This window comes from Xiphias gladius, chromosome 21, assembly GCF_016859285.1.
Source record: "Xiphias gladius isolate SHS-SW01 ecotype Sanya breed wild chromosome 21, ASM1685928v1, whole genome shotgun sequence".
Taxonomy (NCBI): domain Eukaryota; kingdom Metazoa; phylum Chordata; class Actinopteri; order Istiophoriformes; family Xiphiidae; genus Xiphias; species Xiphias gladius.
This window is the reverse complement of record NC_053420.1, coordinates 14,455,927-14,475,510: the sequence shown is the minus strand read 5'-3', so window position 1 is coordinate 14,475,510 and position 19,584 is coordinate 14,455,927. Positions and strand designations below refer to the sequence as shown.

General features: G+C 40.7%; 2 protein-coding genes across 6 annotated transcripts; both read right to left on the bottom strand.

Annotated features, from left to right (window-relative positions):
* Positions 1–20: 20 nt before the first annotated feature.
* LOC120783186 (ras association domain-containing protein 1-like) lies at positions 21–12,154 on the bottom strand. 4 transcript variants are annotated; one of them, XM_040115980.1, is made up of 7 exons: positions 11,697–12,154; positions 10,193–10,565; positions 9,160–9,284; positions 1,957–2,061; positions 1,578–1,863; positions 1,350–1,465; positions 21–1,238 (listed from the first exon to the last, which is right to left on the bottom strand). In XM_040115980.1, the coding sequence occupies exons 2-7, from the start codon at positions 10,509–10,511 to the stop codon at positions 1,092–1,094; spliced, it is 1,098 nt and encodes a 365-aa protein (XP_039971914.1). In that variant the 5' UTR covers positions 10,512–10,565; positions 11,697–12,154; the 3' UTR covers positions 21–1,091. The 4 variants fall into 4 exon arrangements, with proteins under 4 accessions (XP_039971914.1, XP_039971913.1, XP_039971916.1 ...); XM_040115979.1 differs by having other exon boundaries at positions 10,193–10,545; positions 11,697–12,153; XM_040115982.1 differs by lacking the exons at positions 9,160–9,284; positions 10,193–10,565; positions 11,697–12,154 and adding exons at positions 4,232–4,473; positions 4,647–4,824.
* A 107-nt stretch (positions 12,155–12,261) lies between these two features.
* On the bottom strand, positions 12,262–18,098 carry zmynd10 (zinc finger, MYND-type containing 10). Of its 2 annotated transcripts, none has more exons than XM_040115687.1 (12): positions 17,899–18,098; positions 16,228–16,336; positions 15,929–16,045; positions 15,792–15,845; positions 15,495–15,647; positions 15,300–15,388; positions 14,734–14,828; positions 14,467–14,639; positions 13,966–14,091; positions 13,759–13,880; positions 13,527–13,652; positions 12,262–12,858 (listed from the first exon to the last, which is right to left on the bottom strand). In XM_040115687.1, the coding sequence occupies exons 1-12, from the start codon at positions 17,985–17,987 to the stop codon at positions 12,759–12,761; spliced, it is 1,353 nt and encodes a 450-aa protein (XP_039971621.1). In that variant the 5' UTR covers positions 17,988–18,098; the 3' UTR covers positions 12,262–12,758. The 2 variants fall into 2 exon arrangements, with proteins under 2 accessions (XP_039971621.1, XP_039971622.1); XM_040115688.1 differs by lacking the exon at positions 17,899–18,098 and adding an exon at positions 17,550–17,711.
* Between the last annotated feature and the right edge of the window lie 1,486 nt (positions 18,099–19,584).

The window sequence follows — 19,584 nt, the reverse complement described above, 5'->3', positions numbered from 1 at the left end:
TATCTGAAAAATACCCAAACTTGAAAGAACTTGTAAATACTTTACTGAACGCAGTGTTGACACACATTTTTAAGGTTCTACAACATGTAAATTTGTGCATAGATGGATACAATGAAAGTAAGATGGAAAACAGAAGACAGACATTTTCTTGAAGGACAGAAAAAAAACAAAGATGTAAGGAAGAACAGCTTTCAGTGAAACACACATATAATCAATATTCATACATGATTCCAGTCAACCAGAGTGACTTTGACATTGCGCTCCCTGACATTCAAAATTGCATACAAATGTCCATACATCGGTCATACTCACAAAACTACAACAACAACAAAAAAAAGTAATAAAAAAAAACAGAGTTGCACCCATTTGGGGTGTGGAGTGGACATGGCAGACTTTCGAGACTGGGCCTCATGAAAATCCAAATACCTTTCAGCAGCAAATATGTGTTTAACTTTCTTACAGGATATCAGTCTGGAAAATGTCAATAAGAGGTTGAAAGGTATATTTTTCGTGGTAGGTTGTTCAAGACCAGATTGAATATAACTGAAAAAAAACGAACAAACATGGCAGTAGCGGCTTGTTTGACATGTTTTTCAAACTCGTATTCTGGAAAAATAACAGGAATGTCATTAAAGATTTTTTTTTTTTTGCTCAACTACAACACAGTTCTTGCACTCTTTCTACTAATGTATTACTGACAAAGGGATTCTTTTTAATACCTTATAATGCCAAAACCACCACTGACATTTTCTTTAAAGTTAAAGTAACATAGCTGAGGTACAGGATAATCAGATGGTACCCAAACAGGAATACAACTGCTGTCTCATCTGCCAGTCTTCATTTCTCTCAACTCATTCTCTCAGGCACATCAGACTCTCCAGGTGTAAGGCACGTCTCATCTCTCGCATCATTTCACACGCACATTCGCGCTAGCTCTCTCTCATTGTCTTGCGCCCTGTCTCACTCTCTCGTTCACCGAAGAGGCATTTTGAGTTGTGTTCTCTGGGATCTTTGGATGCAGTGATGACTGGTCATCTTCAGGTGATTGTCCAGCCAAGAGGTGCACGTGTAACCCCGAGCGCAGAGTCGTCTCAGCCAGGGGTGGAGCCAGCCAGGGCCTCCTGCATCTTAGTGCGAGCCAGAGCATATCTCTGCACTATCTGCTTGACGTGTTCCTCTTCTTCACGCTGCAGAATCCGCAGGAAGTTCTTTAACTCAGGGACGGAGAAGGCATGCCACTGCAAATGAGGAGGAGAGAAAAACTACTACCAAAATACATAAATTAACCATGTTTGTGGGATGCAATGTGAAGTTTGGATCCTTTATTCTCAGGTTCTTGTTACACTCACATTGACTTCTCCAGTTTCATTTTCTTTGAGCACAAAACTGAGGATTTTCTCACTGGGTCCAGCACACAGACGCAGACGCAGGGGATGCTCGTCATCAGACAGCTTGCGAACATAGACTGAGGGAGAGACAGGGAGACCCAATTTATTTTACAGCAAGCAAATTCAGATTAACAAAAAAAGCAAATGAAATGACTGGAGTTTCATGTAAACGTAGTGAAGAAGTAATACCCTGGTCATGACGCTCGCTGCGCTCAAACAGAGCAAACTTGCCAGGATTGTCCACCACGGTAAATTTTTTCAGTAAGGCCTCAATGACCTCACGAGCAGAAGTGCGAGAGCTTATGTGCAGGTGCTTGGATGCATCCTTGGGCAGGTAGAAAGAGGTGCGACGTTTCACTTCGCTAGCCTTTCTTCCTCCAGCATCGTGTCCTCCTTTCTTAGGGGGTGGAACTGACACAGGTCGCGCCAGCTTGAACTGCACCTTTATGAAGCCAGTGTAGGAACCGTCCTTGTTCTGTCGAGAAAAAAAAAAAATAGACATTACACTGAAAAGAAAAACGCCTTCACACTAAAAACCATGGACGGAGTGTGATGTATCAATACTCACCATGTTCATGAACAGATTGCTGTTGATCTGAGCGTTGTATTCCTTCACCTTCTGCTGAATATCTGTAGTTGTCAACTCCTGCTTTCCACATTCAACTTGTTCGTCCTAGAAGGGACAGTGAGTGATTTACATTGTTAAACCACCAGGTGTCATTGCTCATCTCGCAAACACTACAGGAAAAAGAGACTGCAGAATAACAAACACAACATGGACACTTGATACGAAAAGCTGATGTTGTTTTAAAAACATTTTATGTTTCAACATGATCTTCAAGAACTGAGGTTGGATGATTTTATTGTGTGGAACCTGGGTCACATGGAAAGGAAAAACCTAAAATTCAAGTGAGATCAAAATTTCATGTCACTACATCAACAAATTGTTATTCCTGAAGGATTGTTTGAAGTTGATTGGGAGAGGATTACAAACACCCACGATTCAGTAGAGATGTTAAGTGACTTTTTCAATTATTTCTAACACTGAGCACCAGTTGCATCAGATTCTCAACTTCCTGACAACGAAGCAGTGGCGAAAACGATGATGTCAGCTCTGCCCAATCCTGTTCCACTGCTCTGATCCCTCCGTGTAGGAGGGGTAAAGGGAGGAGGGAGAATGGGGAGGGGTGGGGGGTGCAACTTGCAGCTGTTTGCAATGACTGTGACCAACGGTTCTGCATTGCATTCCTCGACTTGGTATTCATGTATAAATAGCCTCCCCTCTCAGGCTGTGGGAGAGACAATGCCCTCCCTTGTTTTACAGGCACATCCTGTCGAAGTCTGCTGCCTCATCAACCGCACACTCTCAGTCATGTTTCAGTCATGTTTCAGTCATGCACTTTTTGGCCTCTAGCATCTGCATGACCGTGAGCTGAATTGGGCCTTTTCCACCAGTTGGTCAGTACACACGGACCAACTGGTGTTTCCTGTTTAGAAATAAAAATCAACGTAACTCTGGGGAAGCACAAATCTATTTTCCATACAGTGCTCTGGCTAATTTCTCGTGATAGGAGCAGGGGGTTTCCTGGGGAGTAAAATCCGAACATCACTACGCATACAGTAATCTGGATGCTGCTATCATTGGCAGAGATGCTACAGTACATTTTTCAGTCATTCTGAACAATTTTTTTTTTTTTTTTTTAATTTAGGGGAAAACTTTTTTTTTACAGCCTCTATCTCATTTCAAAATGAGATGAACTGTCGAACCACAGATCGTCTAATTAAAAAAAAAGGCAAAGTTGCAAGCATTGAAAGGGCTGAGTAGCTTATACATCGATAGCTAACAGAACAAGATCAATAGCAGCAATCCTTAGGCAAATTGGAAGACTGTAGCGTTAATGTGCTGCTTTTAACAAGTCAATAAATCAATACAAGAGCCAAGTTGAGTTCTCCAATATGGTAACAGTAGGAGGATAACATTTACACCAACTGTGTATCTACATGCCCACAAAAGGAAGTTCATAAAAACATTGTGTGGGATATGCCAACAACACAAAATAAAGATTGCTTCTGCACAGAGATAGAAAATGCTGAATGTCGGTGCGTTTTGCAGTAAACAGCATTTGTTTTTCAACAAAGAAAGATGATAGCTGAGTGGGTGTAGGCGACGAAAGGATCAGAAAATGAATGAAGACAAAACATCCCATGACTCATCTGTGATTGAGAAATTAGTTTGAGAAACATGAGCGGCAATCGAGTGAATGAATAGTGGGTGTTAGGCTGGAAACTTGAGAAGAGCGTGTGCGTCAAAAACCATGACATTTGGTTTGTTCTCAACATGAGTTCAGCTGTGGGTCTGTGCTTGTGAACAACTGGAAAAAAAAAAAAAAAAAAAAAAGGTGCCCTGATTTGTGTGCGTGTGTGTTTTAAGCCGAACCCAGTGGCTGCTCTGCTTTCTCCAAGTGCTGATATGCATTTTGTAAAGTTCACCCAACTCAAGCCTCAAGTCTGTTTACTCAAAACTGGTGGGACCAGGACTCCACCCCTGACTTGGCAAGCATCGTCTGTGCCGGGGTGCCCTTGAGCGGAGCACACACACTCCCCTAACTGCAGCATCAGCATCACCTCCAGACCCAGGGGTGCTGCTGAACAATTCACCCCCCCCCCCCAAAAAAAGTATTATAAAGTACCAAAAACTAACAGAGAGCAGAACTAGAGAGTGTTGCTCCATGAACCATCCGTCTCTTCCTGGTCTGACTTCCTCTTTACGTCAAGTTAGCACTTTTATGGAGTGCCGAATGGCTATTGTTTTTATTACTATGATTGTCGTTTCTCCCTCTCACCTGCTTAACATCTAAGTCGTGCTTCCGGATTTTGGGGAAGAACGATGTCCGGGCGGTGAAGTACTGCTCGAACTCGGAGCTGGAGTCCTCCTCGCTGCAGTAGCCGCTGCTGGTGGAGCTGCCCCAGGTCATCTCGAAGGAGGGCGTTTTGTCCGAGCCGCCGGCCGCGCCTGTCATGCTGACTACCGTTGGAACAAGCCGACGCAAGAAAGGGTCGACAGCGGGAACTGAAGCTACGGCGACTTAAAAAATAAAAATTAAAAAAAAAACCTTGAAACGAATCACGTTCAGAGACCTGGTTGAAACGTTTAGAATAAATGTTGGCGAACTTTAGCAACAACGACGACGACGACGACGACTCGGGCGGACGACGAAATATGTCTTGATAACAACAGTCTAATCGACGAAATCCTACCGGTTTGTTCTCCTCTATAACCTCAGCTACCGGCCACGTTTCCACTGTACAGACTGTCTGTGTGAAACAGGATGTCTTCAGGGCCCCCGCCCTCGCTGCCTCGCTTCCTTCCCCCCGCCGAGGCACCACCCAGGTCCGTTGGGTTGAGTTTGGAAAATACACAAAACCACCGCAGCCGGTCGCGATTGGACGCCAGGGGGAAATACCAAAGACCCCCCCCCCCCGCCCGGATGCTGCTGCCCCTTCCCCGCTAAATAAGTCATGTGATGATAGAGGCCAGTCTGGTCACACACCCCGCGGCCCTGGACAACGCGCGAACTGTACAGAGACTTGACTGAAACACCAGACAATATCTCTATGACCCACATTACCCAGTCAAGTTACAGTCCTCTCGTTATCTAGTCTGAAGTGCTTGAGACCGGTGAAAACCACGTCTCTATCAGGGGGGAGGCCGGATAACCCCGAGGCCCTGGATCCTCAAGGCCGCCCAAAGGCCATCGCTTAGCGCGGAGACAGCACCAGGCCCGGTGGAGGGCGTTTCCAGATTCTTGACTTAAGTAAAAGTACTAATACCACAAGTAAAAACACTCTCTTACAAGTCCTGCAAAAATGTTACTGTAGTAAAAGTATGTAAGTATAATCAGGACAATGGACTTAAAGCATCAAAGGAAAAGTGCTCAATGGAGAGAATGTCCCCTGTGACTGTTAAACTATTGTTTCATTAGATTCAATGTGTAAACAGCATTTTACAGTTGCAGCTGGTTGAGGTGGAGCCGATTTTTAATTATTTTATAAGAAGCTGCAACTAATGTTAATTTTCATTTTTATTTTGGTTTAATCTGTTGATTGTTTGCATTAGTTGCCATTCATTTTCTGCCAACCAGCTAAGCGCTAAATCGACTCATTTCAGCTCTACCTGTATATATTGTCAGGTACATTGCTTTTATTTAAAACAAAGCCACGTGTTTTATAAGCTCCTCACGTTACAGGAAGTACAGCACCTGAGTAAATGTACTTAGTTACTTAGTTACTCAGTAGCCCTGAAACATTTAGTCAATGAATTGGTTAGTCCGAAAATTAGGGGCACTCTGGCACTTATCAGACTTTCATAAAACTAGGGGACTCACAAGAGGAAGATAGAAGAGAAAACAAAACAGCAGAAGCCAAAATATCCTAACTTTTAGTGCCCATGATGTAGTTCAGTAGGATGTTTCTCATGGATGTGTGTTTAATAAAGAGCTGAAGTTGGACAGGAAAATCCAGGTTCTGTTTCGGAAGTAAAAACCTTAATTATGACATATATTAACGAAACCCAGCCTTGGAACAGAGCTTTTCCCGACACTATGTCCGTGTGGCTCACTACACCGAAGAAATAAACGTTTTCATAAAAGATCTATTATCATTGTCTATTCAATATTTCTGTTTATTAGCGACATTTCACGAACACCATTTCCAATGAGCCATAGACCCCCACGGATTAAACGTGACGGCTCAAGAAAAGAGCCAGTCGAGGGGTTACCCCGTTACCTTATACCCATCTAATAACAAAGGTTTCAGTTTCTAAAAGCAACCGCTGTAGTGCAGCCGATTTCTCTTCGAATATGGAAAGTAAAAACTCCAGGAACACACTTCATTTTCTGAGTGAAAGAATTGTTGAAAGGGAGATTTCATTCAGTTAAATTTGAAACTTCCACCACACATTTACTGAAAATGAACTTTTTAGTGAAGTAGGAGACATCTTGTGTCCGGCAGTTAAACTTTTATAATGAACCTTATTTGAATATTTGTAGATTCAGGATTTTTTTCAATAAGTGAGAAGGAGAAAATGTGCTTTTAAGAATTTTAAACTAGTTTTTTCAACTTTTTTTTGTGGAAGAACCATATCAGACACAAATTACTATTCAAATAGTATTTTTATACATCTCAAAACATTTCTGCAGGGGGATCTTTTTAAGGGAATTTTAAGTTTCCTCAGCTCAAGCTGAGATAACCCAGATGACATTATTATTATTATTACGGTTTTTCTTTCATAGTTGGGAAAGCCCCTTCAGGGCCACAGAAAGACATTATGTGCCAGTTACAGGCTGAGTAGTCCTCCTTGTGACAAGTAAACTGAATTGCCCCTTTCATTGGTCAGTATTTTGTTAATCAGTTAGTCAGTTTTAAGCAAAAATGTCAAACATTTCCTGTTAACTGCGTCTTACATATGGAGTTTTTTTAAAATCAATTTAAATCAAAATATTTTAGAGTTTTGGACAAAACAAGCTACATAAATATGTCACCCCGGGCTCTGGGTAAGGTAGGTACTGACCTGATTAAGCAGATGGACTTTTAGCCATGACTTCACCAATCCACAATAAATACAGTTTCTTGGTCAATGTAGTTACAAAATTCAGTGTTTCCAGGTCCATGCACTTAGACACGGTGTGCTGCCAACTCCATCAATTTTTCGTGCCGCAGTGATTCCTGACCTCATGTTAAATAAAAGTGATTCCAGTCAGTTCCACACAGTGAGTGTGTACAAATTAAACTTAGGAAAAAGGAGAGCTCTGGTGTCAGACTGGTAGTCAGTGAAAATATTAAATAGTCGCAGACCTCGTTTTTTGTGCACACATGCTGCAATGTAGGCACTTTTTAAAACCATGAGGAGGACAGATACTGTAATGTAACTAAAGGTGAAGAGACACAGTTCCATGGTTGTAGCATTTGTAGTGAGAATCTGGCTACTGAAATCTATAATCTGTTATACTGATGAAACTGTCTTTAATTTCTAACAGCGTTTAAAGCTGAAATTCAAGTGTTTTTAGAGTATTCATAATTCATGACAAAAACATTCCTTTTTCATCAAAAGTCATGTCCAACTGGCCAAGACATTGCTAAATATCTCTTGCAACTTTCCTCACATGCTGAGGAGTAGGTCACATCTTTACGCATTACAGCCCTGGCTGCGTTACAAATCACTGAAACGATTGAAAGTATTAACAGATATGAGCTGACAGGAAATACTTTGGAGCCTCCTAGTGTGAACCGATGAGTTCAGTCTCGTACAAGCAGCTGTTCTTACATTGATCACTGAGCGACTCAAACTCTGGTTGAACCAGCAGTGAAACTTTTAAGTGATACACAGCTTACAGAATTCAAAATCACAAACATATAAAAATCTGCTTTTCGAAGATACGGGACAAAACGATCACGTCTTGTCTTGCATGTTGTGTTTAGTTTATTTTTTCTTTTTTTATGTGACAGGTTTTTTTCATGGCAGATTTTTTCATATCAGGAAAGATAGAGGTTATTACAGGTATTAATGACATTAATTATAGCTGCACTCGACTCAGATGAGCCAGCTCGAAGGCTCTGACTCACTGGCATGGCCTACTGGTGCATTTCCATACAACAGAGCCATGATCAATGTTACTAGGTCTACCTGTGCTTTTTCACGCTATGTCAAGTCAAAATATCTGCTGTGCAAAAGGCCTTTGCACATAAAAGCCCAAGCACCAACAGCATCTTCATACTGTGCGGGAGAGTTTGCTTAAGTTTTTAGATTCCAGTCGCCCTTCAATAAGCAGCCGGTGCTTGATAGAGAGCCGATAAAACCCATTACCAAGAATCCAAACCCTGCTGCCGCAAACAACTACTGGCCCGTAGCCTTGACTCCCCTCTTTATAAAACAATACTATTGTGGTGCAGAAAAGCAAAGTGAGGACTCTTGTACTGCTAAGATTTTAGAGGCAGAGCAGCCGGAGGACGTGACTTTATCTTTGATGAGACAGCATTACAGGATATAAGATCCTTTCGGTGCTTAGTCACCAATTAATGGAATATCCTGTTTATCTGAATAGGATATATTAACATTATGTCCCTATAAACATAAACATGACACCCCTTGCTACAGACTAGCAGGATGGTACATGTCTACAGTACATTAGTCTTTTAACCAACTCAAATTAACATATTTTATGACACATCATACTAAAAAATGTGATCTGATTTTTATGATTCTGCTTTGTTGTTGAGTTTGTTTTCTTATACATTTAATACGTGTACATGGGTGTAAACAACATGCTCAAGGACTCTGCAAACTGATTTTCCACTGTGGTGACGACATAAACTGAACCAGATATTGCAAAAGGTGCTTGCTAACTTCCTTCCAAAATCCAAGGTACTTCTTAGTTCAACGTGTGCAGTTGGTGTATTTACACTGTGAGCAGTGTGAATTTATTGCCGTGTGCCTGTTTTTGGCAATAAAAAAACTGACTGGTTCCTTAAAGCATTCTGGCAGAATTACCTTGTAATCCAATCAGGTAGCACACAATGTACCTCACTGTAGGATGCAAAGTATAGAGGCCTGTATTATTTTTAATGGCAAGATTTGATAATAATTTCCAGATCTTTAAGATACTATGAAAAGCCAGTAAACAGTGTCTACTACCAACTTTGATTGTGGCAAAACTACATATGAACTACTGAAGAACACTAAGACAGTCATACTGCCGAATACAAAGATCCTTACCACATTTGTGTCTGTTTCTATGGTTTGCTCGACAACACTTGTTTGGTCAGACGAAGAGCCCCGGTCCCAGCTGCAGTCCAGGTGGATCAGGGCACGACAGCGGTAGTGGCACGTGAACTTACAATCTGTAAATGTAGAAAGTCCTTAGATTTAGACAGACAGCGGCAGACACATAAATACATATGACAAAATCATCAACGGTAAAGATACGTGTGATATGAGGATAAAATTGTAAATGGGGGATGTCCTCCACTGGCCATCAAAGGTCACTGCAGTTACTGTAAGATGGCTTTTATAAACTGCAATCACTTCCATCTGTTGAGCATAGCTGTGAAATAAAACAAAACTAAGATGGTGTATAGTGAGTATAAATATAGGATTATTTATCCGATGATCTTTGATCATGATCACGTTTGCAGTTTTCAGTTTAAGGTGTTTTGTTTGTGTTGATAACGCATTATTTTATTGCGGTTTCACATTCAGATTACAGTTAAGAAGCATTTTTTTTTTTTTCTGCACACTAAATGCCTTACACAAACCACAGCTACATTTCAGTGGGTTTCAGCCAATGGAGAGGAAGTACAAAACTACTGCAACTCCAAGACGAGTCTTGAGCAAGAAAGGCATACAAGCCAGTAAGCCGACCCTGAGCCTAGATAATAACCAAACCACAAAAACCATGTAAACAGCTATATGCACGTTAGATACTGTTTGTCTTCTTAAATACTTATTATAAAATGCTTTGTGAATATTGTAGTCTTAACATTAAATCTCTCTGAAATTCATTCCTGCTGAAAGGCAACATTGAGAACATTTATGCCATGGCAAATCCAGCAGTTAAATTTAGGATTTCTATGAGTCACCCAGCTGAATATGGGATTTTTTGGGCCTGCACCTACATTTGTGGCTACATCTTGCTCTGTTTAACCCAATTTGCTCTTTCTGTCATTGTCGTTTTCATCTCTGATCATACATTTTCCCCGACGCAGTCACACATACCAGATGCACAAACAGCCCACATAAGCCAACTCACTGACACACCGCAGGCTCTGCTTGTAAAGGCCCCAGATGAAGTCTCCACACAGGTCACACCACGTGGGCTGAGCGGAGCTGCAGGGTTGGAAATTGTGTCCTTCTCCCTTCTCCTCTGTGAGCTGGGGGTCCTGGGTGCTACTCAGGACTCTGATGATGCCCACCCGGCTCAGCAGGTCTGGGACCTTCCCTGGGCTGATCCTCAGGGCGTTGGTTCTTTCCAGGCGAGGAGGTGAGCAGGGCAAATGTGCGCCCGTCAGCTCTGTCTGCTCTCTGGTTGTGCGCAGGTCACGTAGCTCGATGAACTCCCCCCAAGACATTGTGTCACTCAGAGCCTGTCTCCTTCCATTATCACTGACAGGCAGAAAAACAGACTAGAATAGAGTGCGACATGCCAAAGACACTGTTTTGAACATTTAGAAAACTGTGATCTTCAAATCATAAGGTTGTATCTTTTTCACTTTGTGAGTCACTCACAGAAATCTGCACTCCTAACTATGTCAGTGTTGATGTTTCTGCAGTTATTTAAGAGGTGACATTGTCATTTGACTGTGGATTCTGAAAGTTTTGTTTGCCCTACCTCGGGATAAAACATTATTTTAAACAAATCAAACAAATACTAGATTTATGATAGCCTACCCATATGAAAGAAATCAGTAACAAACATATATGTATAAGATAAAGTGATGGAAAAAGCATTCAGATTTTTGACTCAAGAAAAAATATCAATACTTTAATTTTAATATAGGCACACAGACAGTACAAATAACAAGTAATTATAAGACAATAAGACCAACAGTTCAAATGTTACTTAAGTAAAAGTACATTAGTATTATCAGCTAAATGTACATAAAGCATCAAGGGAAAGTACTCATCATGCAGCAGAATGGCATCTTTACATATTATATTATTTTATTACTGGGTTATTGTTACTGATGCTTTAACATGTAAACAGCGTTTTAATGTTATAGCTCATTTTAATGTTTATATACTGTAAAAATTGAAAAATAAAAGTGCGATATTCAGTGCAAGAGTAACTGTAGTTAAATGTGTTCTACTAGTTATTATATATAGATTATACTAAAGTATTAAGTAATGTTCTTTCGACCTTTTTTCATGTACAGTAGATATCAGACAGCATTTTACTTCTATACGGTGGTTTACTAGCCATGTGTTGCATATGACACGTTTGTTTGTGCCACATAAAGTACTTTATTTAAGTGAGTACATGATAGTCTGCTTACCTAAACTAAGAAAAGCAGGGTTTGAAAACCTCACGTAAAACAAATGACCGCAACATGTTATCCTAGAAAATCGACTGTAGCCTTTTTTTTTTTTTTTTTTTTTAACGAGTAGTTAGAATTCCTCTGCATTTACGAGGATGAACACTCAAAAGTTTATCTCAAAAGCAACCCTTTTATTGGAGAAGCTAACTAACAACTTTTCAAACTGTGAATCAAAAAAAAAGAAAAAAGAAAAACCTCAGTATCTTCAAGCCAACTTACCAAAAACCGGGGAGAAAACGGCGCCGTGGCAACCGCTATGTCTCAAAACCTCCTCCATCCGAAGAGAGAAACTTTCCGCAGAAGATTCTGACAGTTTCCGAGTAACGGAGGTGTGCAGCCCCGGCTACATCTCTGGAGATCATCTATCCTGGTTTGCGGTAGTCACGGCCGCCGACCTAAATGTAGCCGGCACTATCAGACTAGCAGCGGGACCCCGACACTTCCCACGGTGCTAGCCCTCGTCTGACTTCGTCGGCAGCCGCTGTAGGAGGAAGCGGCCCGACCTAAACAAGAGAGAGTGAAAATGAAGCTGAGCTGTAGCGACATCCGGAGTGTTTTCGCGTAGGGGGTGCTTCTGAGTCCGGAGCACGGCTCGGAGGCGTGCAAAGTCCCCCACCCCTCCAACCGCTGCGCTAAAGTGCGAAGGATCCCGGCTTTCATGTACCGCAACAGCGATGACCTAGATGCACGGTAATAAAAAGGCAAAACTTTAAACTAGACAGATTCATAATGTTTAAACCCACAGCCGTTCCTGTCACTCTCTTCACCTGTCTTCTATGACATGTCAGGACGTCTGCAGAAAGTCACCATCCCAACATCCAGGAAGGTTAAAGTCACCAAGAAGAGGGAAAACTAAGTCCTTTAACAAGATGAGTGACTCTATCTGAATGCAGAGAGTTTAGGTTTCTCACTGATGTACAGTAGGTGCTTGAAAATACCTACATGCCAGGGTTCCTACTAGCACTGGAGAAGAAGACCATGCAGAGGGAGTCATTAACGCAGTTTTAATTGCTGCCGGAGTCATGAAGGGAAAAATGCAGAGAGGCGTAATCATCATAGGAACAAACATTACAGTATTTAAAACAAAAAGGAACAAAAAAACAACAGTAACTGGGCATAATCGTTTCCAGCATTAAAATAAAAAGGATTCCTTATTTATAATATATAGGAATCCAAATCTGCATTGTCCACATGCAGATCTGTTCTCCTCATGTCTTGTGTCTCAAGAGTCCCATCTGACATCTACCACCAGTCCATACGAATGCGTCAGCAGTTTCTCTCTCAGCTGCTGACGTTCAGGTCTCTCTGGATCTTCTCTGTGGCCTCGGACATGAGCTGACAAGCTTTCTTGTGTTTAGGCCAGTGCTTCACCTGACATTCTCTGCAAAAGAAAAACAAAAACAAAAAACAAAGATGAACAAGACTTTACACCTTTGTTAGACCCGAAGGAATACAACAAAAACATTTAATTAAGATATTCAGTATTACAGAAAATATGTCTGGTGGGCCAGGATCAGGCATAATTTTACATCGTGTGCAGAAACAAACACGTATATCCATCCATTCATTCATTCATTCATTTTCATGGCAGTAGGCCAAGCAATTTCCTTTTACCTAACCACATCCTCAAGCTCCTGGGGCATCCTGAGGAATTTTCATCCGGATGGAATATTTAATCTCTCTGGCATGTTCTGTAATGTCCTGTCCCCCTACCTCCACAGGGGAGGGTCCGGGAGCATCCTAGTCAGATTCTCAAACCAACCCAACTGGCTCCTTTCAACCAAAAGGAGCAGCAGTTCTATTCTGAGATCCATCCCCATGTCTGAGCCCCTCACTCTCTCTCTCTCTCTCAAAGGTTTAGCCTTGGAAACTTTTGCCTTTCAGCTTATATCCATGATTTTATTCACTCAGTCATTACCCAAAACTCATGACCATAGGTGAGGGTTGGAAGGTACATCGATCGGTAAATTGCGTGCTTTGCGCTCGGGCTCAGCTCCCTCACAGTCCAGTCCAGTATAACTGCTGGGCTCATATCTATAGACGTCTTACCTGTGGCAGTACCATTCTCCCTGACATCGAGAGCATCTCTTTGCAGCCTCTTTCCCACAGGATCCACACTTTGGCTTCTCGGGGAGTAAACTTTCCATCACATCCAAGTTGTATGTCTGAGCCAACCTGGTTAAAAACAAACAACAGTTATCTCAATAATATTCTCAGTGCAGATGAACTGAGTAGATTTCTGTAACTTCAGGGCGAAGTTGGACCGGTGCGTTTGGTATACCTCTGTGCCTGTAGTCTCAGGTCATTTTCAGACGGGCTGAATGTTTCTTTCACTTGATACTTTGCTATTGCCTTCCACCTCCCAGAATTCTCCCTAACAATGTGGCTCAACATTTCTGGGATCTATACATAAAGAAACAGTGAGAGTAAATTCACCAGGACACAGTTTGATATACAGATATGTGCGTCTGTGTGTTAGAGTGTGTACCTGCTCCAAAATGAGCTCTTTTTTTGGAGGGGCTGGGTCCGTAACTGCGAGATGAGCCAGGAAACGCTGCAGTTCCACCAGGTTTGGCAGCTGATCAACCACCACCTCCGTTAAGAAACGTCGGAGCTGTGGCACATTAACGATAAGCCCACAGATAAGTACAACAATATTAATCAGAATAATCTACCATTAGTTAGGAATACTCCATAATAAGAAAAAATGTGATTACAGGAGGATGCACAAGGCCCTCTGGTTATATAATTAATGTAACAGGAAGAGGATGAGAAAACATATAATAGGAGGAAACATGTCAGACAATGATCTTGTGTTCACACACTTCCTAAGCTTCAGTCTACAGCTAATGTCCTTTAGGAACAGGAGGAGTTGACTGACCTGATTGAAAATCAGGTTGCACATTGATTAACTTAAATAACTCTCACATAGCACAGAGCAAGCCCCCGAAATTAAAGGAGTCATTTCAAGATTTCACTCAAGACTTACCTTTAGAAGCTGATTCTTGTTGAAACTGTTGAAGTCATATTTCCTTTGGCAATCTTCCTTTAGTATCAGATTGTAAAGGGAAATCCAGACCTGGCCATCTAGTTTCGTCATCTTTAAACGGTCCTCCACAGGAATCTTCTGCCATTTGCTGTTTATATACTTCTCTACCTCACCTACAGTGGCAGACACAGGCAAAAGGCAAAACACACATTTTTAACAGCTCCGAAAATTTAAAGACATATTTGACATGCAAGAGGTGTGATAAACCTTCTCTGCGGCGACTCCAAGGGCAGCAGTCAATCAGCTGAACCAGTACACAAGGCACGTTATGGGTGCAGAGCATGCGATTGATAACACTGATACTGTGAAGAAAAAACACACTCTTCTCTTGTCAGCTGTCGAGGTGAAATGATTGGTCATTTAATCAAGTAGTCAACTGACAGAAAAGTAACCTGCAACAGTTTTGGTAACTGATTACTCAGTTCTGTAAAGTTTCAAGCAAAAAGGCCAAGCAGCCTCTGGTTCCAGCTTCTCCGATGTGATAATGGCTGCTTTTTTCTGTTTTATATAATTTTTAATTAGTATCTTTGGGTTTTGGAATGTTAGTCAAATAAACAAGCAATTTAAAGATAAAGTCAACTGTGGTTCTGGGGAATTGTGACGAGCATTTTAAACTGTTTTCTCACAGTTTATAGACAAAACAATTGATAAATCGATGACAGATAAATTGATAATGAAGATAACTGTTAATTGCAGGCCTAGTCAGCTGAATTTAAAAAAAATCAATGCAATGATTAAGCCTAAACCTTATTGACGGCTCGACACGACCGTACCTGTTGGTGTGATCGGTGATGTAGCGCAGCACGGATACAGCCTTCAGGGAGATCTCAAACTCCAGGGCAGCACTCTGAATCTGCAGCTCCTTCAGCAGGGGAAAAGGAAGATTATACTCATCGATTATAGTGAAAGAAAGACCCTTCTACAATGTGCCACACCAAAAAAGAACCATAAATCTCTGACCCTTTTACCTCTATAGAAGATTCGTCTGTTTTCCCTGTCAGGTTGTGTTGGTCGTGAGCCGCGGTGCTCTCCCTGGTAGCTTTACTGGCCAGCAGGGTGAGTTTGCGGTGGCAGTAATCCACCAAGTCCAGAACACAGTCATCAGCTGCCTCACTTGAATCCTATCACAAATAAATAATATTTTTATAGAGAGGACGAACCAAGAGTCTCCACTGCCTTGCTGTAATCACATCAAAGCTCAAACACATTTAAAATTTGCTGCAGATTGATATCATTTACGAGTTTGCATTCGTGTACATGCTGACCTTATGAAACATTATCGTTTCAAGTAGGTTGATTATCGTGGCTTCATGGTGGATCTAAGAAGGAGACACAAAAGAACACATGCAGTCAGTTATGAGTGCTGCAAGCCGCATCATTTTACATCTCATTTTACACTCACCACCATGTAAAGATGAAATGTGTTCTTGGGATTGAAGTCCTGCAGCTGACATAGGATGGGGAACACGTTTTGCTTCCACACTTCGACGAGGATCATCTCATGCACCAGAACAGGTATCTAGAAAGGGGGAGGACAAGAAAACGCATAATGTTATAATGTGTCTACGATGCTGTCATCTTTCTAAGACTTACTGTCTAAGTCGTTGGGACTCACTTCAAGAAATGTTAATGAAGACTGTGATGGGGCTTGTCTAAGTGCCAATGACATTTGATAATCATATGTATAGAGTCGGCAGTCACCTTTCCATATGACACCAGGAGCTCCTTGACGAACTCATCATGCATGGCAGAGGCATTCAGTATTGCCTGCATGTTAAGTTTCTCGATGTACTCATGCTGTCTGAACCACCTGTCAGCACAGACCACACAGAGCACACAGAGCACACAGAGTAAAAAACCGTGACAGAACATGGAGCTATGCTTTGCTTTCCAATAATCTGAGTCTTCATATTCTAATCACACACAGAAAATATGTGGCCAAAAAATGAATCAGCATATATTTTTTTATGCAATATTGCCAAATATTCTCTGGTTGCAGCTTCTCCAGTGTGAGGAGTTTCAGTTTTTCCTCTGTTTTATATCATTGTAAACTGAATATCTTTGGGTTTTGAACTGTTGTTCGGACAAAACAAGACGTTTAACGATCTCACCTTGGAAATGTGATGGACATTTTTCACTGTTTTCTGATAATCCATGGACCGAACAATTAAATGATTAATTGAGAAAAAAATAATAGCCAGAAGGGTCAATGATAGACCAAAAAAAAAATATTTAGTTGCAGCCCTACATACATGACTTACATACATATACTCATAACCAAAAAGCCTACAGTTTTTTTTACAGAAGAAGCCACGGTGGCAGGGTCTTCTCAAAGACTGACAAACCACTCATTTAGTTTACCTGTTGACAGGAGTTCTACTCACAACAGAACCTAAAATGACGCTTGGTCAGCTGCTACAGACGACTAAAATGGAGAACCAGCTGGGCAGTGACCACTTGATTTAGGTCTCACTAGAGTCACAGTTTTATTGCCTTGAGAACTTTCTCATACTTCAAACTGGACTCGGACACTGACATTGCAAAAATATTGTCCCTTCAGTTGTTTTTCTGTTGTTAAGCAAATAGAGATAGTTTTGAAACAATTAGTTGAATAATCAGTCTATTAGCAGAAAATTAAGGGGAAACAATTGTGCTAATCGATTAATCTTGTAAGTCATTTATCAAGGAAAAACGTTAAAAATTCACTAGTTCCAGGTTTTGAAATGTGAGCATTTGCTTCTTTTCTGATTTATACATAACTGTAAATTGAACATCTTTGGATTTTGGAGCGTTAACCAGAAAAAACAAGCGATTTCAAGATTATTCGAAAAAAATAACCTAATTAGAAATAGAAGAAATATATACGGTTTTTCAGAAGTGGCATTGTATTTGATTTATAGTTGGCATAGGTTTGCCTTGGATCTAGCAAACAGCCCATCTATTGTTAGGGGAGGATTTGTCCCTGAATTACGCTGATCAGAAAGATCAGAATGAGCCAGCAGGTTTTTTTTTTTAATACTTACATTTCACTTCTAATACTGACACAGGTATAATAATGTTCCTTAGCATATTTTCTTCACCAAATAAAGGTATCATAGACTGTAGAGCCTACTGAATGTGACACAAACAGTGGTGTTATTTTCATAAAGAAGTAGCAGCCATTCGTGCTATGTGAAGCAGGTTGGGGGGAGTTTGCTGAGGATTAGTTGGCTTTCTACACCTTATAACTTGTATTTTTTTTTTTTATCCCAAATTTCTCGTGTCAGCATCTGCTACACACTGCACGCCGGCGAGATTGCGGTGTTTAGGTATGCTGATCTGGTTAAGTAGCCTGATGTTAACTAACTAGCGGGGTTAGCTTGTTCGTGTTACCTCGTAGAGCCCACTTCCTTAAGAGAGAAAGTTTCCAGACTTTGAACAAACCCCTCTGCTTCGACAGGGAGAATTACCGACGTGTCCATTTCTGTAGAGGAAAATACTAAAAAAAACCCCAAAAAGGCACACAAAAAACCCCACAAAGTAATTTAACTACCACTTCAGCCAAGTTGTTTCTGAAGTTAACCTAACTGGTGTTGGCGTATCCTGTAGTTACCATGGTTACTCTAAACCAAGCGCACACTGGGCGGAGATGCCGCTTTCCGCCAGAGGGGGGCGGTACATCTTCAAGTAAAAACCAGCAAACAAATCTGACAATAACATGGTATAAAACCAGCAGGGATGCGAGAAGTATCCAGCTCCTTTACTCTGTGGTGGGGAAAATATTCATATCTTTTACTTAATTTAAAAAATAAAAAAAAAAGTCTCGCAATTCTCAAAAGTTTGCTATAAGCAAAAGGTACCAAAAGTAAAAGTTGGGCCCATTAGGCAGAATGGCTTAATCGGTACTTGTACTCAAACAAGGTACAAGTGCCTCAAAATTGTACTTAAGTACAGTACCAGAGTAAATGTACTTAGTTACATTCCACCACAGCCTTTACTTTGACAACACTGTCAAAAAATCTATTACAGGTAAAAGCCCTTAAAAAATGGTACTTAAGGAAAAGGACATAAGCATCTACAGCAAAATGTACTTTCAAGTGTCAAAAATAAAAGTACTCACTAAAGAAAAACTGCCCCCGTGGGTGTTATACTATGATATATTATATTATTAGTTTATTACTGATGCTTTGCATTTTTTCATACTGATGTCATTAGCATTTTTACTGTTATTGATAGGTGAAGCTGAGCTAATTTGAACTATTTTATGTGCAGTTGGAAGGTTAAAATCTTAACTTTTAAAGCAACTAGTAACTAAAGCTGTCAAATAAATGTAGTGGAGTAAAAGGTGAAACATTTCCCTCTGAATTGTAGACATGAAATGAAAATACACAAGGATGAGTACCTCTATGTTGTACAGTAAAATATATGAAAATACAATTAAATAAATGAAAATACATGTTGACAACGTAGATTCAAAGCAGTCAAAGTTATATAAATCATTTTTTCCATAGTCCGATTACATCAGATCTCCTGTGTGTGTTTGTTCCAGTGCTTCACTCTGAGGCTGATGTTTTGAGGTTTTCTAAATGTAGTGAGCATCATATTATGCACCGTTTTCTGTAATCTAAGCTGTCTAACATCATATCTGGTGTTGCTGAAACCCATGGGATTTTTGAGTGCAAGTTAAAATAGTGCTCTTCGGGTTAGAATACTGGTTATCTACAGGACATCAGTTTTCAGGGACTGAACTTGTTGTGTTGAGTTGATGGGGATTCCCTTAAGACAGGATCTAGGTTATGTAATAGGAATTATTTCAATGAAGACCCAGCAATGAAAACTATAAAACCGTGCATCCTAAACCATATGAATAGTGATATTAGTAATACGAAGCACTGTTCAAAGGTTTTAGGAATTAAACGTGAAGTGAGGATGCTTTCAAAAATAATTCCATGATTAGTTTTTATTAATTAAGTTCATAGAAAGTGCAGTAAACAGGAAAAGAAAAACCTAATCAAACCATATTGTGCGGCCACCCTATACCTTTAAAACAGCTCAATTTCTCCTCTGTTCACTTATGCA